Raw genomic sequence first — 27,892 nt, forward strand, 5'->3', positions numbered from 1 at the left:
GGGAGCCCTCCCGCCCCCTCCCCCGTTGCAGCGCTGCTCGCGCTGCTCCCCCTTCTGTAAGTGAGCCCTTGCCTGGGCTGCAAAAGCGGTGTGCGCTTGAGGCTTGCTTTATTTCTTACTTATTCTCGCTGAACGCCCCGGAGAGGTAAAAGCGTATGAATTTATCGGTGTTAGCTTATGTCCTGGAGAGTAGGTAGACGCTTCCTGAGCGGCAGGCAGCGGACGGGGCAGGATGGTTGCAGCATTACGTGGAGCTGTCGTGGTCCTCGGGCTCGGCAGCAAATGGCTGGTGCGTGCAAGTGGCTTGAGAAGTCGCCTGTCTGGTCGGAGCCCTTGCTTGGGGGACTGTAGTTTGGCTGCGTTTGTCATTCATAGGTGACTTTAAAATTGTAGCAGCTCCTGAGGTCTGTGGTTTACAAGGAGAAGAGAAAAGAGGAACAAAGCTGCCAGGAATGAGATTAGAAGTAAGGGGAAGGAGCCGGTGATAAAGATTAACTAAGAGCACGGCACAGTCCTCCTGGCAGTTTTCAGCATGGGAGTTGACACTGTCAAGTCGAATTTACTCTACTGGCCTCAGGTGACGGGTACCTGGGGAGGAAACGACTGGCCATGCCCGCGGAGGTCGGGACCCTGCCAGGCACGAAGCGCACGAAAGCGGTGGGGCGTCCCTGGCAGGTCTGGYGGAGGGCTCGGGTCCTGGCGCGGCGTTGCAAGTCCCGGCCGGATCCTCCTTGCCCAGGTGCTGGCTGGCTGTGCTTAATGCGTGCCCGCCGCGGTGTGGCTGGCGCCCCTCTCGAGGAGCGAGGAATTGCTCCTAGAAGGAAAAAAACCAGCGCTGTCATGTTTGGCTGGGAGTTGAGGGCTCCCCAAGTCTCACGTGCCAGTGAGCCGCAGCTTACACGTTCTTCCATAAGGATAGACCTGCTGGAGTAAACAAAGCATCAGGCAGCTGGAGGGCTTTGTCCATGGATGGCCTGACCCACAGAATTGGGCCTGTCTTGTTAAAATGCTTCTATATCAGAGCATGAGATTTAAATGGTGTTTCTGTGTTCCTCACTGCTGAGCACCCCTCCTCTCRTGCCTTACCGAGCGGGTGGGAATTGCCTGCTCCACAGTTACTCTGCAATAGATGCTTCAGTAGAYTGCTCAGTTTTACAGAGAGCTCAAGGAGTTGCTTATATCGTAATGATCTCTAACATCATGCACTGATGTGCTTCTAACTCTATTAAATGTGCTGTCAGGGTCTGAATGTGCTCTGTGTATCCTTATTGCATCTATTAATCTAACTCCCTAGAAACTGTACAGGAACCTATAATGGGAACGTGGCCAACTGTGATCCCTCAGTGATTTCCAGACGTTCATCTTTTTTAATTATGGACAAAAGAAGGTGGTTGGTTTCTTCCCACCTTTGATGTCGAAMCCTGGAAAGGCAGTCTGAAAGTTAAATATCATGCTGGACTTCTGGCTCACACCACCATAAAAGCAGCTTTCTGCCACTGGAAAGTCGTTCATTCTGCTGATCACGCACAAGCTCAGGCAGGATCTGGCTCCTTCTCATTAGCTTGGTGAGAACAGGAGTTAAAAAATGTAACAGAAACTTATTTCCATCATTAATTTTGCCAGACTCCAGCAATCAAAATCATCCTGATTCAGGTCCTGCCAGATGAATGAAATTGGCTTGAATAGCAAATACTATTTTTTGGGCTCCTTTCATTGCCTAGGGTGTTTTTCTGACTCTGGGGAGTGCTATGTTRTTCTTTGAAGTCCACATAGTCTACAAAGGAGCTTGAAAACGTGAATTTCAAACAAATCCTTCAGCAATCTCTGAAGTACAGCAGGTGGGCATGGAAGCAAATTGGCATAAGATCTGTAACAGAAGGGCAGGAGCAGGTTGCAGTGAGTCAGTGAGACATGCCAGTGTTCAGGGAGCGCATGTGCTGACAAGAAGGTGATCTTTCCAGGGTTATTTGTCGGGATATTTGGGACACTAGATTCTTGGGTAACAGTCTCCTGGGTGTAGTTTGTACTTCAGTGGGCCAAGCGAGCGTGCGTCTTCGTAAAACATCAGGCTTGTGCAGTTGATCTCTCAGCAGCTGGGCTCTCTTGCAGTACGCTCTGGTGCTGCCAATAATTCCTGTCTGCGTGTGTCTTGCTCTAGCTGCCTTGCAGCAAAATGGCACTGGTGGCAGGCAAACAAGATGCTCGGCATTCCTGGCCCTTTTGAGCTCTGAACTTCAATCCCAGTGATAGGAGCCAGAACTGGGAAATGATTCAACGGGGGCTTCCACAGCTTGTGAATTTTGGCAGGTGCTCCCTAAGTGCAGCGATGTGGCAGGCGGGAGGATGTCTGTGATACTAATGCGTCCCAAAAAGTGGTAGATGAGGAGGTCTGACACAAGCTCCCATGTGAGGTACCTTGTGTTTCTCTGCTGTGCAGCTCGGTGTGATTAAGCAAGAATAAGCAATTTAAACAATCAGAAAATCCATGTAATTTAGAGGCAATTTCAACATTTTAAGGGCTTGTAATAAAAGCAATCTTGTTGTCATTAGAAGAAGGTGGGAGAATGGAGCAGCCTTGAGTAGAAGACAGTTTGAGGTTATGCAGTCAGCAAAATAATTTTTTGTACTTGTTGGAAAATATTTTCAGATGTAAAATAGCATTCAGTGAGTTTTATTTAAACTCCAGGTTTACAGTATGAAATGGAAATAAATATATATGCATATGTCTTTAATGGCGCTGGGAATTACACTACTTGTATTTGTTAAATCTACAGGAACAGATAAAACTCAGATGGCAATAGCTCTCCAGTCCAAATTTGGTTTTGGGTTTTTTTTGGTTATTTTCTCGTAAACCCCTTTAATATTAGTAATTAAATATYCTGTAGAGATAGTACAGGAGCCAGAGGAGAAGGGGTTTCGTTAAAATCTTCTGCTTCCTGAGGGGTAAATGGTAAGAATAGGGGGGAAAAAGACGTCGCTGATCCTCCTGACTTTGCACGTAATGAAGACCAACTACTTGGTTGTCCTTGTCAAGATCTTGGCTAAACGCTCATCCCTGCTGACCAGAGGTGAAACAAGTCTTATGGCAAATGCTCTGATGCAGCCTGGGTGCCACGCTGAGTGTCTGTGGAGATCCAGGACAGGTTGCTGAGGWTGGGAAGACGACTGTGTACATCGGGAAACGCGCTTGCACATAAACCTTTCAGGAGAGAAGTAGGAAGCACAACCTGTCATGACGTGTCTGGAAAGGAGCATTCTGAGAAGAGCATGTGTGACTGTATGTCTTCTGTTTCCGAGAAGGATGAGCATCTGGGAGAAGATGGCGTCTGCTCAGGGCCTTGACTGCTGGGCTAACTGGTGAGGTGGATGTGCTTTGTGCACGGGTGGGGAGCTGGGGAGCACTCGAGCCGTACCTGCAGAGAGCCATACCTGCAGATACCAGCAAGCCCAGTAAAAGCCTTGGCAGTGGGTTAAGGGCTTAAGGGCTGTGAAGGACTTTCCAGTGTGCACCCAGTGATGTCCTGCACTGTGCCTGGTGTTTTGCTGTTGCTTTCAGTGCCGCTGGGCTTTGCTTGCATGCCTTTCATCTCATCCCACTGCCTCGGGACTCCAGGAGACTCCTTCTTTCAATGGGCTTTGGATCACACCCGTCCTGTTAGTCTGGGATGCAGCAAATGCATCTCGCAATGACGTGTTCGCTGCTCGYGGCTGGAAGCCCGTGACCTTTCTGTCCCTGTGGAGAGGAGCCACAGGATCGCTTGCTTCGTGCCCGGGGTGTGCTCCCACCCTCAGAAAATCCAGCAGCTTTGGTTTTCCCTTCTGCCAGCCCTGCCATTTTGCTGGCCTCCTTCGTTTCCTTGGTGGCGCGGGTTTCCCTTGCAGGTGACAGCAAACATGAGCGCAAGGTTTTGTGCCGCTCCGCTTCTTCTGGCCTTCCCGGCTGTACGGGAGGTGCTGGGACGCCGTGAGCWGCGATGCTCCAGAAGAGCACTGCCCTGGCCAGGGCTCTGAGTGCCCGTGATGTCGACCCTGCGGTAGGCGCAGGAGCAGCAGCTCCGACGGGCCGCCGAGGGTGCTCTGCTGCCCTTTAAAAGCAGGATGGCCCCAGCGTGGTGCTGGCAGTTGTGCCAGCGCAATTCTAATCCCCGGCGCTCATTTTTATGCGCCTGCAGGGTGCTATGAGCTAAAAGGCAGATGCCTGGGGAAGGGGATATGAGGAAAAATCTTTTAAACAGACCTTTTTTTCAAAGCAAGCTGTAAATGCAGAGAGAAGGAGAAAAACTAGCCGTCAGCTAAGTGCATTGAGTATGCCCGTCTTGATTTGTTTACAGGCATCAGAGTCCTGGCTTCATGCTTCTGAGGCGTGGGTGTTTTCACCATGCTGAAGTCTTGATTTAAGGATCTGAACACAGTAGATCTTGACTGCAGGAAGCTGACTCCTGCATCAGAAAACTTTTTCCTGGCCTTTTCTCAACCCTCCCATGTCCACTTGGGCTGAAGTGACTTCTTTTTGTGACCTGCATGGGGCCATCAGCTTAAAAAGAACCATTGTCGCTGGTTCTCTGTGGTTTCAGGGTATCTTGGAAGGGGAGGAAGAGGGCTGAATTGCAGAAGCATTGCTGGTGAGCCTGTCCCTTACAGGACTCATTCCAGTGAAATGCTAGGCTTGAGTATCTGCTTGTATGAAGCACTGGACTCCAGGCATTAATATTTGACATTCCAGCTGAGCATGACAAAGGGTCTGGCTAAAACTAGAGGGGCAGCTTAAGAGAGAATTACTATTTCGAGCAGAAATGTTAAATGCTACTGAATTTGGAAACACAGAGCTCTCTTTCAGCAAAAAGATGCAGATTAAAGAGCTAGAGACAGGAAATCTTGAAGTCTCCATCTAAAGGTGTATATTCTTCAAAAGCTGGAGGGGATCCTAAGCCAATACAGCTTTCAACGAGTTGAACATGGGYCAGCRATGTGCCCTTGTGGCAAAGGCGGCCAGTGGTATCCTGGGCTGCATTAGGAAGAGCACTGGCAGCAGGTTGAGGGAGGTGATCCTTCCCCGCTACTCAGSCCTGGTGAGGCCGCGTCTGGAGTGCTGGATCCAGTGCTGGCTCCCCAATGCAAGAGAGACATGGACCTGTTCAGCCTGGAGAGGAGAAGTCTCAGGGGGTCTTATTAATCTGCATAAATATCTGATGGGAGGGTGTAAAGAAGATGRAGCCAGACTCTTCTCAGTGGTGTCTGATGATAGGATGAGAGGCAAYGGGCACAAACTGAAACACAGGAAGTTCCACTTGAACATAAGAAAATGCTTCTTCTCTGTGAGGGTGACTGAGCGCTGGAACAGGTTGCCCAGAGAGGTTGTGGAGTCTCCATCCTTGGAGATACTCAAAACCTGACTGGACATGGTCTTTGGCAGCCTGCTTTAGGTGACCTACTTGAGCAGGGAAGCTGGACCAGATGATCTCCAGAGGTCCCTGCCAGCCCCAGCGATTCTGTGGTTTGGTGGTTGATTTGCACGTCGGTGTTGTTTACATGGAAAAGAACGAGTTGCGTGCCTGCCTTGAGTATTGGTGATGCACAGAAACACTGATAACCAAGAAATGTCTTTAAAAGACAGCGGTTTTAAAAGGAACAAATGAACCAGATGTAAGTGAGAGGCAGAAGCTTGGCTGCATATGCTGAATGTCTTAATACTGTAACACTATGGGCCCTCTCCACGGGACAGGAACCCTCCTTTATCTGCTGGAAGGAGTCTGTCCCTGCGATAAGCAGGACACCAGCTTTCTGATCTGTCCTTGTGCCGTGCTATTCCCGTGACTGTTCAGGGGAGAGATGGGCTGGTGGTTACTGTGCATTGCTGCTCTGGCAAGGGAAGCTCCTGTACAGCAGAGAAAACCAATTATGGACCTGGAAAAACTGAGCTTGTAAGGAGGATGAGTTGTCCTTGCATGCATTTCTGCAATCCCTGCTTTTGTGCTACTGAGTCTTTGGACAGCAGTGGGTTAACAGGAGATGGAAAAAGCATCTTCCCTTCTGGACTGGTGTTTGATTCCCAGGTGATGTGTGGGATCCTTGGCATTTTTGTAATGTTAGTGCTTTTAGAGTTTGGGGAAGGACAAGATGGTAGGGTTTGGGGGAGGGGGGTTGTTTTGGTTATTATTATTTCTTTTAATCCATCCCTCTGAATTTGCTTTGCAGAGTTTTCTTCCTTGCTGCTGTGCCCTACCTTCCAAATCAGTTTGAACAATAAAACTGAGAAGAGTTGGCATGGCCTCTCTCTTGCTGTTGTTAAACCAGACGCTGTTTCCTTACGTGGTGGATTTTCAAGCCTAAGGCCGACTCTGTCAGGGTTTTCAGATGCTGCTGCAGGAGGAGTAGAGATAATCACTGTCAACATGTCTGGAAGGGAGCAGTGATTTCATTTTGCAGTTTGACACTGTGTATTCCTGATTTGTAGGGAGCAGCAAATGTCGTAGCTTGAAAATCTGGTTTCTTGTTAAGGTGCCTCAGCTTGAGCTCGGGGAAGCTCTGGACTCTGCCCCCTCTTTGAGCAAACTGCGCTGATTCAAGGCACTAATTCCCCTCTCCCATCAGCAGAGCCGTGAAGGCAGCGTGTGCCTGTACCTCAGCTATTCCTGGTCCTGCACGTCGTGGGCGCAGCCGCCTGCTGTCGCCTGCCCGGGGATCTGTCGCCTCTTTGGAAGAGCGAGGTGGGCACTAGGGACAGCAAGGGCTTAGTTTGTCGCAGCCAGGTCAGCAGAACTTGCCTGGCCCTTGGGGACAGCCAGAATGGCTAATTTGCTCTTGATCATCTCAGAAGATGCCCTCTGCCCTCGTTCCGCCTGCGTTCGCAGCTATGGGTGGATAGCTTGGCATGGCATGGTGTGAACCTTTCCATGTGTGCAGAACTTCTCCCTGCCCTGTCTTCCGCTTTCAGATGTGATGAGGCAGCACATGATCTTTGCTCCTTTTGTAAAATCAGATACTAGCCCTCTTGACTAGTGCCCAGGCCTCCCTGCTCTCTCGCGCGGATCGGTGGGTGTTGCATATCGGAGTGATTGTCCAGTTTGGGGCTGGGAAAAGGCGAGTGTTTGGCTGTGAGAATGGAGGTGTATCCAGCTCCTTTCCGAGTGCTCGCTCCTGCTCTCCTGCCATGCGACAGCTCGCTGCTTTGGCAGGATGTCCTGTATTTTAGGTTWCTTACTGTGCAGCCTTAGGCTTTTTCGTAGCTTGGCACAGACGTGAGCATATGGATGAAACCAGCCCTTCCAAGTCTTTCCCCAGAGCCGTCTCCTGAGCGCGTTGAGCCCCAAAGGACCGTTGCATCCTCCCGTGAGCGCAGGGAGAGGCCGTGCCRGTCCAACGGACACCCGGGCTTGTGGGTGGCTCTCTTAGTGACGCCAGAAAGCGGACTAAAGCAGGGTGGTTTTGCAGTCCCTGCAGTAGCAGTCGCTCTTTACTTCACCGGGGACGAGAAAGAAGGCTCAGCTACGCTGGAAGCAGACCGAAAGCTGCTGGCGTTTCCTCGCCTCAGTTCCTCGGCGTCTTGAACGTTTTTGCTGCAGGTCGAAGAGGTGTTTTAAGGTGTCGGGGATCTTCCCCCGTGCATGTGTCTGAATGAAGTCTCCGTGACTTTGCCAGCCCCTTGGCTGAAGCGCGCTCTCACCCCGGAGCAGCCGCCCTGCTCCTCTCTTGCTCGCGCTGCCCGTTGGCTTTCATTGCTCCGGCTGGTTTCTGAGACCCGGCGCCAGGGCTGAACCTTGCTWGTGCTCCTGAGGAAAACGCCCTTTTAATGCCACCTCCCACATCGGCGTTGCCAAAAAAACACCTGCGTTGGCCGCTTCGTTCCCCTGGCGAGGCGCGTGGAGCGCTCGCGGGTCTCGCAGCGGTGGCGGGGGCCGCGGGGCAGAGCGAGCGCCCAGCGAGCCCAGCTGCGGGCGGCTGCTGGAAATCAGGCCGCCTTTATCACGCTCTGTATTTTGGCGTTCAGACTGTAAAACGCCCGGGCTGGGACGTTTTTCGCCCGTTCCTCAGAGCCGTTTGTTTCCCCCGGGCCTGCCTGCGCGGCGCGGCACGGCGCGAGCCTCGGGGCTCCGGCTGCGGGCCCCGTTTTGCAAGGGGCTTTGCGGGGTCTGCCGATGCCCTGCATGGTTTTGCTCCTGGCATACAGGGGAGGGAGGTGGAGAAACTCCAGCTGGAAGTTGTCGTGCCTCTGCCAGAAATAAAATAAAAGCATTATGGAAACAAATTCCTYGCCCCTGGGCAAAGAGGGAGGAGAAACAGCCCCTTAGTCCCAGAATCGGATGGAAAAAGGCGAAAAGAGGAGGTCTGTATCTCTCCTGCTGACCAGGGGGAACGAAAATATGATCACTGAGCACCTGAGAGCTCCCCCATGCCAGGCTGCGTTTTTAACATCCTGCTGTCTTTGTCGTATAGCGACAAAGCCGTGGTTTTTAATTAGTCAGTGGTTGTTTTTTGATATTCTAATTTGCAGCGCTGCGAAGTGGCTCCTGGGGCAGGTGGCTTTGTTGCTAGTCACGTGCGGCAGCATCGTTCAGACATGTGATGAGATTCACTTATTGCAACCTTTTTGCCTTCGGCTGTGATAGTCTCTTAATTACAGCCTTTGGTTTGGGATTCTGGGCGTCTTTGAGTCCAAAAGCCCTCGACTGTGTTCCCGTGGAAATGCTGCTGCATGGCCCCGCACAGGCGCTGCTCAGGTCCTGTGTGCTGGAAGTTTGGTTGCCTTGGAAACTGTATGCCCTATCGACTGTATGCCATATATGTGTGTGTGTGTGTGTGTGTACATGCACACACTTTTTTTTTTTTTTCCCCCCCTCTTCTAAAGCCTCAGAAATGCTTTGCAGTCTGGGACAGCCGTCCCATTTTGTTGCAGGTATCTGGCTCGCTTATAGACCTTTTATTGCTGAYGCTGAGCGTTGGCCCCTATGAGTCTCTCCCAAGGCAATAGCCAGGGCACTGTTCCCTGCTTAGTGTCACCTCATATTTCTCCTGATTTCACTCCCTTTCTTCCTCCAAGCACAACTGCTTTTCGGGCCAGGACTTGTTCTTTCTTGTCTAGCAGAGGAGACTTCTTGGAAGGTGGGAGATGCTTGAGTAGGCTCAGGGGTGAGCTGCCTTCTTGTAATAGTTCCCTTCTTCCCCTGCCTGTCTTCATGCATCTGCCTTTTCCCTGCGCACAGTCTCTCACTCTTGTCTCCAGAGCTAGAGGTTGGCAATTGCTCCGGTCCTGAGCCCTGGCTACCCCAGCTCACTCTGGTGGGTCCCGGGAGCTGGTAGCCACCAAGCACCTCTGCGTCTGAACGCTCGAAAATGAGAGTGGTCACCTCTTAGACCTGGGTTTCCTTACCCTACGTTTATCCCATGAACTCTCTGGTGCTTCCTGCAGTGCAGAGCAGCACTCGTGGGCCAGCAGTGCCCCGCGCCTGCGTGCGGGGTGCAGTTTGCAGGGTGAGCAGGAGGGTTTGCATCATGTGCGGAGAGCAACACGCGTGTCCCTCTCCCAGGAAAGATTATGCTCAAAGATGAGTCTGGGGCATTGGAGGAGGGGTCAGTCCATACCAGGTTACACCAACTGAGGCAGCACTACAGTTTAAGAGTAACCAGTTCTGTCCCCCCCCAGTCGATGGAGGTAGTGTTAATGCAGGTCCTTAAATTCTGTAACTGATTTTGAACCCGAATATGGGACTTCATATCCTGGAGATGGAGACCTTGAAGTTCTTTTTATTTTCCCGTAGTCCATATTGGCCTTTGGTTGCCTGAAATTAGTGAAGAGCAAGATCAGTTGCATTTTCTGATGTGCGTTTCTTAGACTTAGAGCCTGCTCCCTTTGAGGAAGCTGTGGTTGCCTGTGGTGTGGCTGTAATTACCCGAGTGCACCTTCCTCTTCGCGAGCTCACACTCGTCCCTTGGAACAACGAGCAGCTTCCTAGAGATGGATGACTTTCCATCACCATATTCCTGCCTTTCGGATAGTGTTCTTCTCAAAACTGTGTCCCACTGAGTATTTGCCCTTTATCATATTTCTCTCCTCACTTGTCAGTCATCAGAATCACATCTGCTATATTTAGTTTCCGCAAGCTTCTTGTTGGAGGTGTATATTTAGATACTTGCCAAGCTGTGGCCTCTGTTCGTCAGGCCCTGCTAGATCTAAAGTGAAAGATTGCAAATCTGCATGTTTCATAAATGTAGGAAGAAAATGGTTCACAGAGAACTCGACAAATGCATCCGTTAATCAGCTAGATATGTACAAGCAAATCTGGCTTTAGGCTTATTTGAATATTGTTACTGATATGAATATACGTGCTTATTTTACACTCATTGCAAATTATGCAGAAATGTAAGGAGAATGGCTCGAATCCCAGAGCGAACAGAAAGTGGCAGATTTTGAGGGAAATGATGAATGTGATGTTTCTCTGTCCGTGTAATTAGATGTCATCCTGGTGGAAATGGACTACGGAAAACCGATAAGCTCAGAGAAGCTGAATGCCCTTACCTCTTTTTCTGGAGGAGCGGCTATGTGCCCCATTTGGATCGCCTGGCAGCAGCTGGCACAGCGAAGCGGACAGGGTGGTCTTGAAAGCTGAAGAGAGCACATGAACGGGGACGGAGCTGAGCCCATCTCTGCTGAGGTGGTGTGTGGCTTAGGAGAGAGCAGGGCATGACATAACACCTTGGATTTCCTCACTTGTGTTTGTCATCTTCAGCCCGAGGTTGGTGAGGAAGGAGGGATTGAATCAAAGACCTATTTTTCGTAAGCCTTCCAGCCTTCCTAAGCGATATCAAAGATGCCCGCGGCAGCTGAGGGAACTGGGTGCTGTGCCGGGCTTTGCCGGCAGCTAGTCTGGCACTAAAACTTCCCGTCTGTGTGCTCCTTGGCCAGCTGCCCCCTCACTCGGCCTCGCTTGGCTGCTTCTTGAAGAGGAACCCAGTGCAGACAGATGTCCTCCAGGCGGTGGGGCCGCTGGTGCGAGCCTCCCCGGCTTCTCATCAGCGACACCGGTACCCCGACACCCCCCTCCTCTGCTGCTCCCCTTCCAGCCGGTGGTAAAACCGACCTCGCTCCCCAGGGTAATTCCCCCGCCCCTGATGCGCTGTGCAGCTTTGGGGCTGCTTCGCCCAAGGCCTTGCTTGTGGCATCTGGYAGGTGGCACCAGCGGACGCGGTGCTTCCCCTGCTTGGTGTTCCTCTGGCCGCTGGAGCTGACGCTCGTGCTGGGGACCGGTGGCAGCGCCTGCAGAGCTGCGCCTGCAGCCCAGGTGTCTGTCCCTCACCCTGGAGGGGACAGCACCTGGAGGCGCTATTCAGCCATTCGGTATTAAATACGGATAACGGCACACCAGCTGTTCTCATCATGTCCTCGGAGAGCCCCGAAGTTCTGAAGAAAATCCCCCCGTGCTCAGTGGGGATTTTTTCTTCGCTGGGCTAATTTCCCGGCTCCTCTTCCAAGCGGTCTGCATCACAACTTCCTGCTGTCCCACCGCGTGCCCGCTGCCCGCGCCCCGTTCCCGYGAGCAGGCAGGGCGCTGGAGCGCCTGCAAGAGGCTGCTTGGTCCAGGAAAAGGAGATCCTGGTTTATCCCTGTGCCCTGCCCGCTGCTGYGTGTGGGCTGGGATGCCAGCGGAGCGCTGGCGCCCGCAGACTGCGGCCGAGTCTGTGTGTCTGGCCAGTCAGGACTGCGCACTGCGGCCGCCACTGCTGCCTCTCGCCGGTGGATTTATGGTGCAGCCAGGAGCCCCGGAAGCGCATGGCAAGGAGGGGAGGAAGGACTTTATTTTCTCTGTTGTTTTTTTGGTTTTTTTTTTTAATATGCCCATCTGTTGATATGTCACGTTTGAGAAGAGTTTCAAACAAGGGGGGGGGGAAAAAAAGGAAAGGAAAGCCCATTGCTGCACTGCCATGCCTGTCCCTGCCTCTSTCCGGTGCTGTTTCTGACCCTGCCCTTTCCCRTCTCTCTTGGCTGGAAGTAACATGGGCAGCTGAGGCACAAAGATTAGTAGGGTGACTTGTTGCAAGAAGACCATCTGGTTGATGAATTCTTATGGAATATTGTTAAACATCTGATGAACATTGTTAGACAGCATTTTTTCATGTTAATATTTTGATTTTTATCCTGGAATGGCTGAAAGACATAATTGTCTTTCCAGGAGAACTGGGCTGTTGAATCTCCTTCTTTTCTCCGTGGCAGAAACGGAGGAAGGATGGCGAWGCTGCCAGAGCTGCAAAATCTGCAGGGCAGCCTGCGTGCGGTGGGTTGTTGTGTTTGCCCTTGGCGTCCCGCTTCTTCCTAGCGCGTATGCTTTTCCTGCATCAGACTGCTGCCATGGCCTGCCTCTCTTTATAATAAGCTTAGTTTAAGGGAAAACTGCTTCCCTGTAAGGGAGCCAGGCAAGAACAGATGGAAATCAGCTGTGACTTTTTTTTTTAATGTTCACGTTTCGCCCGCAGGAAGCGGCTGTCCTGTTGGGAAGGACGTATGTTGTGACAGGAGCAAGGTAATAGCCTGTGGAACAAGCTTCATGGATTTTTCCAACCTGATGAAGGTTTCTCAACCTGGGTGAAATGCTGTTAAAGCAAGTTGTTCCTTCCACAGCTTCTCGGCGTCAGAAGCACCTCCAGCCTCAAGCTCAGATGCCTATTGACTTGACATTTAGCTGCTTTTAAGTTGCGGTTCATTCGTAGTGGCAAAGGCTGCTCCTTGCCTGATGGCCTTCRGCTGCGGGGAAGAAAGGCGAATTGCAGTGAAGGTTTTTGCAGGTGATCTTTACACAATACGTGGTGGGACTGTGGTTAGTTGTTCCCCTTAGCCTGGCTGACAGCATTTATAACTTCAGCGCCTTAATGTCTATTCCATCAGAATGGCTGCTGTTGAGTTTTCCGTTCCTCCCTTAGAATTTGAGGAGTTTTTTGTGTTTTTTTCTGGCATTTCCTAGCTTCTCCCAGGACAACGTTCTGCTTAGCTTCCCTCGCCTCTTCCCAAAATGCAAAACTCGGGCATTTCTCCCCAAGTCAGGAATGCTTTGTAGAGAGCCGAACTCATCTGTGTTTGCAGCGAGGGGCAGGATGCCTCGCTGTGTCTTGGGCTGTGCAAAGAGSACAGACCTGCTCTCGCAAACAGCAAACCAGTAAGGGCTTATCAGCCCTCCCCTCCTGTTCTTCAAACCAGGATTTCTTTTTAGTGGGAGTATCTTCTTTGATTGCCGTGTCCTCCTGGGCCCCCTCCCTGAATCTCCCCGTGGAGCTAGCACTTGCCGTCCGCCCAGGAAGCGAGTGGCGCGTTATCTGCCTGGGAATCTGGCGTCTTCTGGGTGTAACTCATTTGGGGAGCGTTAAGCGTTTTCTCAGCCCGGCCTCAGCGTTAGCAGCAGGAGCTTTCCTTTCCCTTTCACCGGTGCCTGCGCTGCTTCTCTGCTGACAACCATCTGGGGAAATCTGGTTTCATGGAGCACTTGACGTACAGCATGACTTTCCCATCCCAGCAGCTCTGGTCAGAGAGCCTTTAAACTTCGTTTATGACTGTGATTTTGTGTGTGTGTGGTCTGTCATAGTTGCTGGCCCTCATCTGTGAAGGGAAGGGAAAGAAAGAGAGAAAGTGGACTTAAAACAGTGGTATTCTTCACCTTTCTCACGCCCTTGTTTGCAGGAGGAGCAGCGAAGCACTGATTAAGCGCTGATGCTTTGGTGTAGGGAGCTGGCAGGGGATCGAGGCGCTGCAGGTCTTTTGAAAGCTGGGATGAAGGGGAAAGAAATACAGATTAATTTCTCCCGGAAGAGTGCTGGGACAGAAGCTCTCCCAAAGCTCTTTGGTCTTTGCAGGCGTCAGTCAGCTACGGCGGCGTTTTGTTTGCAGCGTGATTTACGGCGCGTGTGAGCTGCAGCTGTGCCTGGGCAAGGGGGCTTTGGCCGCGTTACTCTGCAGAAACCCCTCTTCCTTTGCTGATGTTGTGGGTGTAAAAAAGTGATAGATCTTAGGAATGAGAAGTGGTTGTTTACTTTCAGATCAGGTCTTCCGGCTTGTAACGTTCGCTAGCCGGCCACCAAGGGACCGTCTGTCTAAGCAAGTGCTGCAGCTCCTGGTGCTGAGCGCGCGGTGGCCTTGCAGGCGCTGTGGCTGGGCCATCGCCCCCATCCGCCGGCGTAGCTGAGGGCAGCTTTGAGCTTTTCTGCCCGAAAACAGGGGCTTCTCTGAACCTGTTTCATCTGCTTCTGAAACGCCTTCCTGTTTCACTTTTGGAGGGCTATTTTGGCTGTAAAAATAAGAGTGTCTTAGGTGGGGATGACTGGTCCCCAGGAGGTAAGCTGTCCTTCCCAGGCTCCTTTTTTGGGGGGGGTGTAATTAGGTGATCTGACTCCCACCCATCAGGCAACACTCTAAAACAGGCAGATTTATTTTCCTGTGAYGCTGTGACCATCCTGCATGTTCCTGGAAGGCGTGCAGGAATTTGGAGCTTGAAAATGAAGTTAAGGCAGTCAACTTAGCTACTTGGGTGGACTCACCCAATCATTCACCATGGCTGATACGTCCCTGTCTGAAACCAGTAATTCCCACCTCAGAAATTTCCCCTGAAAAATGCTGTAACGGTGGCAGCATTTTAACAAAAATCTTGGTCGTAAATAGAAATGCAAAGACATTCACCAGTCAGTTAACTGTTAGTTCTGCAGACCTGGTCCTTCTTCTTGATTTCCTTTTTTTGGTTGATCCCTATCACCCGTGAAAGCAAAGCCTGACTTCATTTTGAGCAGTTGATGGGAAGCAGAGTATGCATATGCATGTGTATGTCACAGACAAGCACATGCACACACACATATAGATAYGCACACACACACACAGGAGGTAGTGGGAGGGGGAACTGCATAAAAGTCTTTTACTGTCCTTGCCGGGGGCTGTCACAGGGGAGGTCACTTTGCAGGACCGTGGCCTGCATTCTCCAGCTGCACACCACAGACTCATGCATTGGCTTTGAATAATATATTGTAATGTATCGTCTGTACAGTTAGCTTGACTAATGCTCTGTCCTTGTGTGGCAGGAGGAGCCGCCTCCGGCGGTGCAGGGCCGGAGGTCGTCGCTCAGCGGGGTGTGCTACCTGACCATGGGCCTCCTTGTGCTGCTCCTCGGCTTGGTCTTCGCGTCGATGTACGTGTACAGATACTTCTTCATCGGCCAGGTAGGGGAGCCTCTGGAGGGACTGCTGGCTCTTCGACTGGAGCAGCCAAACTGCTCCAGCCTTTAAAAGAGGAGGTGCTACTTGTTGCTTTACACTGTGGTGATTCGGGACTTCTGGGCCCTGCAAYGCTCTGAGAAATGGGGCATGCCTGAAGCAGCAGGCTCCGGCTCGCCTCCGTCCGACTGCCGGGGAGGGCCTCGCAGAAATTCTCCTCTTCCCCCCTTGTTGTTTACAACTCCATGAAAATATCCTGCCATTTCTACCTTGTAAACACAACCTTACTGCTGTTAGCTGTAAACCAGTTTCACAGAGTGGCTTCTTGTGGGGGGAGAGGAAGCCCTGGAGAGAACAGGCAAGTTCAGGCAAGACAGAGCATCTTCCTGCAACCTTTTTTTTTTTTTTTTTTTGAGCCCTAGCACAGCAAAACCCTAGGCATAACAAAAATAGGCATCACTATTAATAAAGCAAGCAGAGAAGATTTAGAAAACTAGGTCAGAGACTACAGAAGTTGGGCCCTCAACCTCAGTTAAATTCAGCATCTCTTCTTCTAAGCAGTCTTTGCAAAGTTTAGCCTAGCCTAAGCACTGCGCGGGCAGCTTTGTGAATTTAAGTAGCAATGGGTCAAAACATTAGGAACGAGACAAGGCAGAGCTTCTTTTTAGGTAGGAAACTGCTGAGCTTTGTGGCTTGCTGAGTGGTTAGCCAAGAAACCCCAGAGCATCACTTTAAGCCCCCGTTCTTCTGCGGAGCAGCTGTTGTGAATGAGCTCGCCCAGTTTGGCAAGGTGGGCTCGGTCTGACCGCCAGGGTTTCCGTAGCCAGCACTTAGCCACTCAGCRGTATAGTCTTGTTTTATGTGCTGCCTTGCTTCATAAGTTTTCTTGACGTGAAATTAATTTGCAATCTTTGTTTTCAGATCGATAAATTCTTCATTACCCATGCTTATTTATAACTGACTTATTTATAACTCTTTAAGACAAACATAGAGCTGTTCATCCCCTCCTGCACACACACACGTTTTCATTTGATGGGCCCTTTTGCTGTGCCTTTGATGGAGATGCTTGTTTATGACGAGGTGGTAGCGCCCTGACATTAAGGGTGGGTTGTTGGCTGGGTGGTGGACAGCCCTCAGTGTCGATTGGGGTTGAGCAAATGTGGTGGGCCAGCACGTGGCATGGCGCTGGAAAGCAGCAACTGGTGTGTTCGGGGCCTTCTAGTCTCAGCCTCTCTGTGGCTGCCTGTGATACCAAAGCACAGCTTATATCCAATAACACAGCAAAGCCTGCACGCATGGATGGAGGTGCTTTGGGGACCAGGGCTCTAGGGCCTTTATGTTCCAGGTCTGCAAAGGCTCCCTGTGATCCTAGTGACCAGACTCCATCCCGTGCCCTGTGCTAGCTCTCTGGCCTGTAGCCTGTGCTYCTGGCCCGCTGGCAAGAGTGACTCCTGTGCTGTAGTGAGGCAAAGTTGCTGTTGGTTTTGGAGCCTTTGCAACGTACGTGCAGGTGTACTTAGAAATGGTGCTTTGCTCACCATGAGCTTATATGCCCTATGTAGAAAAATGCTATTGCTGGAAATTATCTATGGAAGGATGTGAGTAACTCAGATATAAAATCTAAGACTGGCAGTTTGCCTTTCTGAATTACCCCTTGTGGAATCCCACAGGGAATTTAATCCATCTGGATCTGGCTAGTGGGAGGGGAGACAGTGCTGCTTGGATAGGATGCAGAGGTCCTGGACGTGTCAGGAGGGGTTTTTGCCCTACCTTCATCACAAACATTTTCTAGTTGATAGAATGAYCTTGAAATATTCCCAGGTGTCCATGCCTGACATGGGTATGTTTAGCTTTCTCCCAGTGTTTGCTGTGGTGCTAATGGGACGTGGGGATGTATGTGTGCGGTGTCTGCCCTTCAGTCTTGTCCCCACAGCTTCCCCGCGAGAGCGTGTTCCACTGCGGCGTCCTCTACGAGGACTCCCTGTACTCGCCGTTCAAAGGGCAGATGGAGTTGCAYGAAGACGTCAAGATTTACCTTGAGGAGAACTACGAGCAAATCAACGTGCCCGTACCCCAGTTTGGAGGGAGCGACCCTGCAGATATCATCCATGATTTCCAGCGAGTAAGAATATCTCTTGCTGCCTCCRTGGGGTGTGTAGCACGGGGCGGAGGAGGAGGGCAAGAGCTGGGGTGTGCTGGCACGATGGTGCTCATGGTGTGGTGCAGTCGCTAGTATCACGTAGGTCTCCAATGATCTCGTTATTGAGTGTTCTCCTTCCCAAGGCCTGTTGGAGTTTTTCCAACCTGCTTGCCTTGCCTGTTATGCCTTGGTAGTGAGTCCTTTGGATGGACTTGTTGCTTAAAGCAATTTACAGTCTTCCCTGAATTTTTATTTTGGCCGTTTAACATTTGAGTATGAGGTTGGTTCCTGTCTGAGCTTAGAAATGCCCAAGGACTGGTGCATCGGCTGCCCATCGTGGAGGCTCTGCTCTCCGAGCAGCTAACGCAGCAGTGGGAGAGGCAATTAATAACCAGCCTTCAGCCCAGTGCACGTGCTTCCTCGCCTGGCAGAGGCGGGGAGGTGGCAGTGTGCTCGACTGCAGGGAAATTTTAGTTTTTTAGCACGTTGGTGCTATTTCTGTCCCAAGGAATATGGGCAGATTTTTCCAGTTTGTTTTGGGGTAGTCTGACTTTGTGAACTCTGCAAGGCTAGGAGGGCCAGCTGGAGCCAAAGACCTCGCTGGTGCCAGCCAGCTGCCGTCCTCGGAGCTGTGCTGCTTTACCGTAGCTTGGTGGTCTGGCTGCAGGCTGCTGAGCGTGCTGGTCCTGATGTGGGGGCTGCGTTTCTTTTCCCTGCGCGTCGCCCAGCCCCGTCCCTGTGCCGCCGCAGTGCGGGGCCGCACGCACATGCCATCAGTCCTGCAGCCCTGGACATTTCTCTTTCTGCTGCATCTCTTGCTAAAGCTTTTGAGGGTGACTGAGCAYGGAGGCAAAGGTGGTTGAAGGGTGTTTTTGACGGCAGGAAGGGTAGTGCTGTTGGTGAGATCTCGGGGAGATCTGAGSCTGCTGTCCTGGGATGCACCCTGCTCCGTGAAGGATACCTCTTCCCTGCCCTGTTCCTCACCTCAGCCTCCTTTCACACATCTGCGTGGAAATGTTTCATTGAGAAGTGCTTAATTCCTCGGTTTCTCTGCTTGGAACGCAGGGCCTGACAGCTTACCACGACATAACGCTGGATAAATGCTACGTCATCGAGCTGAACACCACTATCGTGATGCCTCCGCGCAACCTGTGGGAGCTGCTGGTTAACGTGAAGGTACAGCTGGCATCGTGTTTATTTTGTATGCTTCTCCTGAACGGGCTCCTGGGTGTCGGTTAGAAACTCCTGGGAAACAAAAACCGCTGTGTCTGTAAAATAAGCCTTGGCCCTAATAGAGCTGAGTCCTCATGTTCAGCGATGGCTTCAGGGTTTTTAGCTGAAATACTGATTTTGCAGGCAACACACTAACACTGGGATGAGGGATGTGTCRGGCCAGGGTGACGTGGAGAAGCAGCAGATTCCTTCTCTCTGGTGTTTACTGATAGTAGAAATCAAGGAAAAAAAAATCCCCCCCCAATCTCTCTCTTGCTGTGATTGCAGCTGCATGTTTGCCGCTTGCAGAGCTCTCGATGTCCCACGAGGTGCGAGGCCTCTCGGTGCTGCTCCCTGCGCTGCACCGAGGGCTGAAACGCACTGCCTGGTCTAACAAGGGTTTTGTTCACAGCAGGCCTTAACTGGGTTTAGTTTCTGCATTAATGTTCAGTTCAGAAGCCTGTGCTGGTGTATTGCAGTGACCTGAAACAGCCTTCTTAAAATAGAGCACTGTTTCATCTTCACAGCAGGAACAAGGCCAGATTTGTGGGAGAGGGGTTTGCAGGATTGCAGAAGGTGCATATCTGCGGTCTTCTGCAGGTAAAGCAGAGCACTGACAGTCAGCGTCTCTTGCTACTCTCCTTGACAGTCTGTTTAAAAGAAAAAAAAATTAACTCATTATCAAATTCCCTAGATTGCGCTTGCTGCAGCATGCAGTGCGATGCGCTTTGTAGGGTTAAGCTGAGAGGCAAATCGCTGTGCCTCCGAGGGAACTCTGGTAATCCCTCCCTTTGAGAGATGCCTGATCTCCAGTCCCTGTCATGCTCCCACTTCGTTTGCCAGCAGTCCTCCCAGTTTCATCCTCTGTGGCCATCTGGTAAATGGGCTGGGAACCCCGCTGGGGTACAGCACGCATTTATTTACAGTTTGTTCCAAACCAGCCGCAGCTTCTGACAGTGGCAGGTGGCCAGTYCCTGGGGCAGAAGAAAATGGAAGAACCAGGATCACGTAGGCTGACAGCCGAGCATCCGAAAAAAGTGTGAAATTGGGAATGCCGGTCACACCTAGAATAATAAACTTAAGATCACAGTCAACAAAAATAATACTGATCTTTATCAGGGATTAAATTACTAAGGGGATAAAAATATAGTTAAATTGGTCTTATGTTTCTGATTCTTAAGAGTGTAGAAAGTTGATGTGGGTTTAAACGGCTCACTAATTATTTGGATAGGTAGATGTCCAATCTGTCTATGCAGTTTTTAACATGCACCTTGGAGACAATATTTTTAAGTGTTTAGCTTGGTCTTGAGCTTGGAAAAATTTTTCACCTTGAGGACAGTCAAGCAGTGGAGAAGGCTGCCCAGAGATGTTGTGCAGCCTCCATCCTTGAAGGTTTTCAAGGCCCAACTGGATCGAGCCCTGAATAACCTGTTTAAAGCTCTATTTTTCTTGAAACTCTGCAGAGATTGGAAGGTGTCGTGCTTGTCACCCAGTCCTGCAATGGAAGAACAAACTGACTGCTTCAGCTCCCAGAGCTATTTAAATCTAAAAGGCTGAAGAAATTGAATTGATTGTGTCCTTCTCTCTTAAACCCTGCCACCATGCCAAGGATATGGCAAATCCTGAGCCCCAACCCTGTGATGAACCTTCTAACGCTATAGCTTATGCCGATAACTGCACGTGTCTCATGCCCTCTCCTGCAATTTCCCGCAGAGAATYGATGTTCAAACTCTTACAGAGCTGCTGTGTTAGCGTAGTACCAACTTCCACTGATAGACTAGCCCTGCAGCACGAGGGGAGAGTTTCACTGATCCCTAGGTTATGCCAGCCCAGCATCATGGTGCAAAGCTAAGCCAACGTGTTCCCTGGTGCTTCTGTGTGGAGGTAATCGGTCCTGTGGTGGAAGGCAGAGATGATGTTTGCCATAAATGTGGGACCATAAATGAATCTTCGCTTTTGTGGGGGTGATTGAGAAGTGCAAAATGTCGCCTTTTCCCTGACTGCTCAGCGCTCCCCAGCAGGGTGTCGTTGCTCAGTGTGGTGCCCACAGGCCATTTCTAGTCCCCGTCCCTGCAGGCCAGGGTAGGAAACCGCTGTATTCACGATTGGGCTGAACAGATCAAGGAGTAGGGGGAAATGTGGAAAACTTGTGTGACTGTTGGAGTCTGAGCAGGGTTGGGGGGATTGTCTTTTGAAGCAAATGTAAAATGCACATTTTTGATGGAGTTTCTGGCATGTCGGTTGAGCCTTGATCCCTTTCCAGATGGGTTCATTCTGCTCTCAGCCTAGCTTCCCTCCTGTGGAACGTGGTTTAGTTTATAACAGTGGTGATCCTGCAGTGACTTTGCCCCCTACATGTGAGTATTCGATTTTTGGATCCAGTCTGTTTTGTGTGCCCTTGAGTTGCTCGTGTGCCCTGTCTGGGTGCTAGTTGCGTTGGGCAGTTTAACGCGAGGACAGGGAAGCAGGTTAATCAGCCTCGGCAAGGGGAGTTTGAGCCTTCCAATAGTTTAGCTAATGGGAGATCATGTCACATTGCTGCAATGACTGTACTTTATTTTGATGGAAACGGTGTCATTTCAGAAAGGGACGTACCTGCCTCAAACATACATAATCCAGGAGGAGATGATTGCGACGGAGCACGTCCGGGACATGGAGCAGCTCGGCTCCTTCATCTACCGCCTCTGCAGCGGCAAGGAGACTTACCGGCTGAAGCGGAGGAGCGCGAGGCGACGTAAGAGCCTTGCCGTGTTTGGCCGTCCGTAGCCCACCTCCCCGCTGCATCGCAGTCGTTGTCTGCTGTTTACAGCTGTGCTGGCCTCTTCATGGCCGGAGAGGAGGTTTCCTGGGAGTATAAGTCCACAGGAGACCGTTTGAGATGTTTCGCCACTAGTTCAGCTGTGCCCACATCTGTGACGGTGCTACTGCAAGTGGGTGCTGGCTGTTCTAAGTATTTCTGTTGCTGTGTCTATCAGCCTGATAGAAACATTGATAAAAGTGCTTGCAGGAGCCAGCAGTTCATTTACATGTGGGCTTCTGGGGCTGAACTAATGGCAGTGCTGTTGGGAACTGCTTGGAAAATTTCCCTGATGGAGACACCCGCCTCAGTGGCAGCTATTCAGAGTAGATTAGATCTGCAAATTGCCTTTAATTAATTAGGTTCCTAGTAGTATTGAAAAAGCAGTGAAGAGGGAGCCTTAGATTACCTGGTAGCAATTTCATGAAAATCAGCAATATATATCTTATATACAGATGCCAATGTTGCTGCAAAAACTCTTTAATTTCAGTATTTATGCTTATTTGTTTTTAGATCCTGGGGTATTTAAAGCCTCACTGGAGATGTTAACTCTCTGGGGAAGCTGCAGGGTGCTGAGAGCCTGTGGGTACCGAAGTCACCATGGCTGTAGTGCCTGGCTGCTTTTCCAGTGGGAGCCGCAGATTTCCGGGTTTTGCCTCCCTCTGCGCCACCTCCGTGCAAATGCTCAGTGGCAAACATGCGGTGCGCAAGCTGTGCGTCCGGCTCGGGGGAATCCCGCTGCCTGCCTTCCTCCCCCGACCTGTTTGCACTTCCCTGGGTATCGGGAAGATGCCGTAACTGTGAGGTGCTGATAGATGTCGGTAGGGAGTGGAAGGGTTTCTGCCTGCCAGCTGTGTGTGCCCCCTCGCCCTGCCTCTGACYGGGCCTGCTGCGCTACGCGTAGCCCTGGGGTGCAGACACTGTTAGCTGCTCCCTTGCATCAGACCCCCCGGGTGGTGGATGGACATCCCCTGCCACATCCAGCCGTGCTGGCTGGAGTTGCTGCCCTCTCCCATCTGCTCATCTGAATGTCCTGTAGACCCCTTCGTCAAGACAAGATGGATTGGTACACTGAGTGAAAGACTTCAGTTAGCTACGCTCGTCGTTTTTGACTAAAACTGATGGAAGAACCTGAGTGGCTCTGGGTGCAAATCAGAGAGGCCTTTGGCAGTAACAAGTGGCGCAGGGGATGATGCGGTTTCTTGCCTCCACAAGTGCAGAGAGGTCTCTGAGATAACACTGAGGTGCTGTCGGCTGACATCAGCCATTTCCATGTGGCTCCATTAGCTCATGGTGGTTCTCACTGCAGGCCGGTGGCCTAGATAATATGGCTGTTTTTTCAGAGAAGACAAGATTTTGCTGCTTTCTATATGGGCTGTGTTGTTTCTGTATCTCAGTGTTCAGTGGTTGCATCTCATCTGCTTTCCTTCCTCCACTTGACGGGGCTCTTGTAAATTAACACTTGTTGAATTTTTTCCCCCCTCTCACTCTCTTTTTTTAATTTCTTCTAGGTATAAGTCGACGTGAGGCTGGAAGCTGTCATCGCATTCGTCACTTTGAAAACACTTTTGTGGTCGAAACTGTTATCTGCAAGAAGTCATGAAGCCCCTGTCCACATGTACTTTTCCTTGGCTTTGCTTGCACATACATGCACACACATGCTCTCAGCCCTCTCGTTAGACACCATAACCCCTCTTGCTTTTTTTTTTTTTTTACTCCCTCTCCTGCTTGTGCAGCTCTAACTTCTTGGGTCCACTGTGGCCTTGCAGTGGATTCTCTTTTTTCTGTACTACCTACTTGAGATGTTTTGCTGGGCTTAAATTTATGCAGTGATCAAAGATGACCTGTGAGTAGAAGCAACCTCCTCAACACCGCAGGGCTGGGGTAGCAGGGGAGGCCGAGGGACAGGAGCGCTGGAAATGGCTGCTCTTTTCCTGGCCGAGCGATTTCACGCTGGCGTAATGCTTTGACGCTGCCGCGGCACAGAGACGCGAGGTGTGCCGCAGAAGGAGGGTTACCGTTTTGATGCTGCTGTAATGACTAGAAATATGTAATCAGATGCGCTGAGGAAACATATAGTTGTGAGGCTACAAACAGGGGGATTTGGAAAGCTCAGCAGATGGGAGGGTTTCTGCCCAAGGCAGGTGATGGTGGTGCCAGCCTGCAGTGTGCTGTCTCCTCAAAGACCAAGTCCCCACCGCGGGACACAGCCTCTGCCTGCTCTTTCTGTGACTGTCTCCTGGACTCCCCCCTTGCCGCCTGGTGGTCTCACCCTGCGTGTGGGTCACCCACCGAGTGTGGTGGGCCCCTCTTGAGCTCCTCACCTGGCCAGCGTCAGGGGAGGCAGGAGGCCAGGGCACCGGGTGAGGAGATGGAGCAGGAATGACATGAATGAACGTCCCTGCACCCTGCCATGAAGCAGAGGACGAGGTGCAAGTCCTTCTCCATGTCCTTGCTGTGAAGGGACCCAAATCCTGGCTGACTGGGGTGGCATTACCTGGAGGATACGATTCCTCAGCCTTTCTTCTAACACACATCACATCTTCCGTGGGCCCCAGGCAGATCTGCCCTCGCTTTGCCCAAGCAAATAGGTGAATCTCCGAGGGATGCGAGTTGCCGAAACTCCACTGATGTCCCTTGTCTCAGCCGGTGGAGCAGCAGTTCCCTCTAGCTGGGGTCTGTCCTGGCCACCTCCGGTTGCCAGGGAAGATCAGAGGGAGGAGGACCACCAGATTCAAACAGATCTTTCTTCCTGGGCTGTTGAGATCCCACCTGCAGGTAGATGGGCACCATACGTATGTACGAAGCGGTGTCAGCAGCAGCACTGGTAGTTAGCGACATGTGCAGAAGCAGATTTTTTTTCGTTGTTAGAGAGAAAAAGTGTATTCTTGTATAACCGCTCTGATGAAAGCTGTTTTGATAGTGCGAACATGGCTACAGTAATTACTATCTGCAGGCACCGTCGTAGTACATATATGTGTACAAGGCCAAGATCCAGCAGATCAATACACTGCAGAGAAATTGTGTGAACAAAACTGCATTTCTATTGATCATCAGAGAGAGGAATTGTAGAGTAATTATATATTCTTCCCTCTGTTCCATAAATATAGTTAAAATTAATTAGGCTCTTGAAATGCAGGCAGTTTTTTGGCTTGAAAGAGCAGGGTGAATTTCAAATTGGCACATTCTTGTTAATTGGTTTCCAGCAAATCCAGACTTGTTCACCATCTGTTGAAATGAGTTTATTGTTTCAGAAAGAGGAAGGAAAAGGAAATGCAAGTACAATCATTAACTCAGCAGAACCAAAAAAATGAATATATTTTAGAATAAAATGTTTAATAACGATGTGAGCTAAATATATGAAAAACAGAATGGGATCTCAAAATGGTCATCTAATACAACAGGATTATGTCCTTAGAGGCTGAGAATTGATTTTTGTATAATGTATAGTCGACCGTAAACATTAAATTTAAACATAGAGGAGGAGGCTTTGGTCTTGTTTTGCCTTAAGCATAATGTAAAATGAAAAATCACAAGCGCTTCATTCAGGTTGGTAAGGAAGGTTTTCCACCGCCAGAGGGGCATTTGCTTTTCTATAGTACGGTTGTGCTTTTCCAAATATAATTTGCTCTTAGCTCTAACCTTTTGTTGCAGAGTGGGTGACAACAAGTGAGATGGAGACTCGGTTCTCGTAGTGGAAGCACAGCAAACTGGTAAATTTAAGCCCTGCATTTGTTTTGTTTCTGGGGGGCTAAGGCTGCGCTCGGGCGAGCGTACGGACCTTCTCCCCTTCCCTCTGGCTCTGCATGAATTCCCTGGCCATTGAGTACGCTAAGTCTGTGCAACCCCCAGCGGTCAGGACGGGCCTTAGCTCTTGACGAGGAGCTAACGTTTCACGGGACGAGAACGCGACTGTCTAGAAAGAGAACGTACAAATGCTCTGTATATTTTGTCTGGTAGGTCTCTCACCTCTTAGGAAACATCGATGGGATAAATAAAATCTTTTACCTCTGATGCGCGCAGTGTGTGCTCACTGGGGGTGGAAAGCGAGGGCGCTGCGGGGGGCTGCCGCGCATGCGGGGCGTCAGCGGGACGGCTGCGGAGGAGGTGGGGGAGCCGCGTGGCGAGGCAGCGGGGTCTGCCCCGGGGCCGGCGCGCCCCGAGGTCTGCTCTTCCGGTGTCCCCGCGCTTCCTCGGGAGACCCAGGGGCGGGAGTCGCTGGCCACCCGAGGTTCGTGAAGGGGCACGGTATCCCTGCTCCTGGGGCTGGCTAGGTCTCCAGCCCCTTCGGAGCACATCCCTCCTCTGACCGCTGCGTTCAGGGATGTGGCAGGTTTAAGGGTGTTCCCAGGGCTCTTTCCTGTGCTTTCTCATCCCCTTCCGTCATCCTTTTGGTAGTGTCAAGAATATTCTTCCTAAACTGTAGGTTTTTTCTAAAATTGGATTCTAGTTGATTAGTGAGGAGGTTAACCTGAGAAATTTAGCTTGTTATAGTCATTTTTGTTCCATTTTATTTAGGTTCTAGCACTGCTTTTACCTCTTCAGCATCTGCGTGCTTTTTCCATTATTAGGCTTCTGCAGAAGAGATCTGCATCTTACAATAATTGCATTTGCCAGAGCTGGTTCTCGAGCTGAAGCTAAGTATTCGTACAGACATAAGGGTGGGAATGCTGTAGCTGGCAAAGGCGATTTTTGGAGCTGTATCTGGAAAATGCACTGTTCCTCTGTGTCCATCTCTTGGGAAATTCCTGTRGTTCTTCCAGAAGAAGAGAGGGCAGTGAGTAGAAAGTTGTGATCTGGATTGTGCACTGCCATGAGATTTACTATAAAAATTAAAACATGTTGTCCTAAGAAATAAATATTGAATGCTGAGGAGATGATTTCAGCATGTACCTCTTAGGACCATATATCACAGTATTAGTCAAAACAAGAAATGGGTATATTCTGCCTGTTGACTACCAGCGTCTCAAATGCTCTTCATCACAGCTACTGGTTTCTTATTCTTACATTTAGCTCAACACTGGAAGGGTAAAATAGTTATGCGAGATACTACTCTGAGCTTAAAATTCATTTGTTATCACCACAGGTGGCTAAAAGTTTGCAAGATAACTGTTTTAGACGATAAATTTAGGCAGTCCCACTGTCGAGGGACGTGAGCAGCCCATCCCAGTGCGCTGAACGCCTTCCCTGGAGGTGCGTTTCAGCGCGCGTCTCCCACGGATCAGCCCTAAACGCTCTCGGTACAAACCGATGGGTGAAGCCGGGCAAAGCTGGCTTCGGCGCTGTGACTCAGCCGGGCGCTGGGCTGGTAAGCGGGGCCGCTCTCGCTGCAGGGCACGTGCCACAGGGGCTTGCTAGCCGGCCGGAGGGACTCGTGGCAGGTTTTTATGAATTGTYCCCCCCTGGCTGGCCTGTTCACCACCGGGCATATGTCCCTCGCACAAGTTAGGAGGAGGAGGAGGAGATGCTGTTCTCTTTCCTCTGGGATCTACCTGACGAAGTCCATGAGCAGCGGTATGTATAAAAGAATAGCAATAAAGAGTGTTTTAGGAGGACTCAGTGGCAAAGGGATGCAACTGAAACCCTTAAATATGGGTTAATACAATAGCAGCTGGCATCTAATATGATTTACCTTTCATTTATAACACTTGCATTTTGCAGTACAGATTGGGGCTTGTTTAGCTTTGCCAGTTGATGCTGAGTCAGGCAAAATTTTGATTTAAGCTGAGCAGCATCAGCTTCCAGGCTCTGGTAGATGGAAACCTGTTAACTTAGCAATTGAGGGGAATTTTTAAATGTGGTCATGATGTTGGCGTCACTGCTAAAGCGTAGATGAGCTCTTGCTTTTTCACAAGTCTTTCAGGGCCACGTTGGGTGCAGTGTCCCCTGATGAAGAGCAGCCCGTGGGGACTCCTGCAGACCTGGGATGAGGCATGTTTGGGCCAGGAGGGACCGCATGGGCTCCTGTGCAGACGCTGAAGGTCAGTTAGTTCCCCCATGCTGTAGGGAGTCCGTTTTTGGGGGGGAACGCGTGCGCCTTGGCGTGCTGCTGGGCTGGGGGGACCCGTGTGCAGTCCCGGCACGGGCAGCAGGCAGCTGCTCCCAACATCTCACCTTCCAGCTTTGGGGGCGAGAGGGGGCCCACAGCCGCACCAGGCCCTGAGTTGGTGCTGGTTTCTTGGCCATTTGGAAGGGATGCTGGTGGAAATGCAGTTCAAAGCGGTGGTGTCCATGCCCCAGTGAAGCAAAGGAGATGCTGCAGCTCCACCGGAGGGAAACTTCGCTGGGTGAACGGAGCAGAACGGCGGGGCGCAGGGGAGAGAGTCGCCCCCGAATCTGGGCTGCGCTCCGTGAGTGCTTTCAGCTGACGCAAAAAAAGAAGCATAAAACAGGTGGGAGGAAGCAGCTTAAACTTCCTGATGTTAGGTTGAGATTTTTCTTTCAGTACTTTAGTAACAGAAGTTATTGGTTTTTTTGCTTTGAAGCAGTTTTTATCTAAAAAATGCTGAATTAAAATGGTCAAGTACATGGGAATAGAACAAACACCTTTCATTTTGTGTTAAATG

At 50.7% G+C, this 27,892-nt stretch overlaps 1 protein-coding gene across 4 annotated transcripts in view; it reads left to right on the top strand.

Moving 5' to 3' along the window:
• Positions 1–25,330, top strand: part of ITM2C (integral membrane protein 2C) — a 27,768-nt gene extending 2,438 nt beyond the window's left edge. For 2 of the 4 annotated variants that reach the window (XM_026080146.1, XM_026080145.1), the window contains exons 2-6: positions 15,046–15,183; positions 17,111–17,299; positions 18,383–18,493; positions 21,113–21,263; positions 22,838–23,068. In XM_026080146.1, the coding sequence (XP_025935931.1) occupies positions 15,109–15,183; positions 17,111–17,299; positions 18,383–18,493; positions 21,113–21,263; positions 22,838–22,929 (618 nt within the window). In that variant the 5' untranslated portion in view covers positions 15,046–15,108 and the 3' untranslated portion in view covers positions 22,930–23,068. Of the gene's footprint in view, positions 1–14,204; positions 14,312–15,045; positions 15,184–17,110; positions 17,300–18,382; positions 18,494–21,112; positions 21,264–22,837 lie in introns of those variants that run through there. The other 2 variants (XM_026080143.1, XM_026080144.1) reach the window with 2 other exon arrangements.
• Positions 25,331–27,892: the final 2,562 nt, after the last annotated feature.

Source organism: Apteryx rowi, unplaced genomic scaffold (assembly GCF_003343035.1).
Source record: "Apteryx rowi isolate R43461 unplaced genomic scaffold, aptRow1 scaffold_51, whole genome shotgun sequence".
Taxonomy (NCBI): Eukaryota; Metazoa; Chordata; class Aves; order Apterygiformes; family Apterygidae; genus Apteryx; species Apteryx rowi.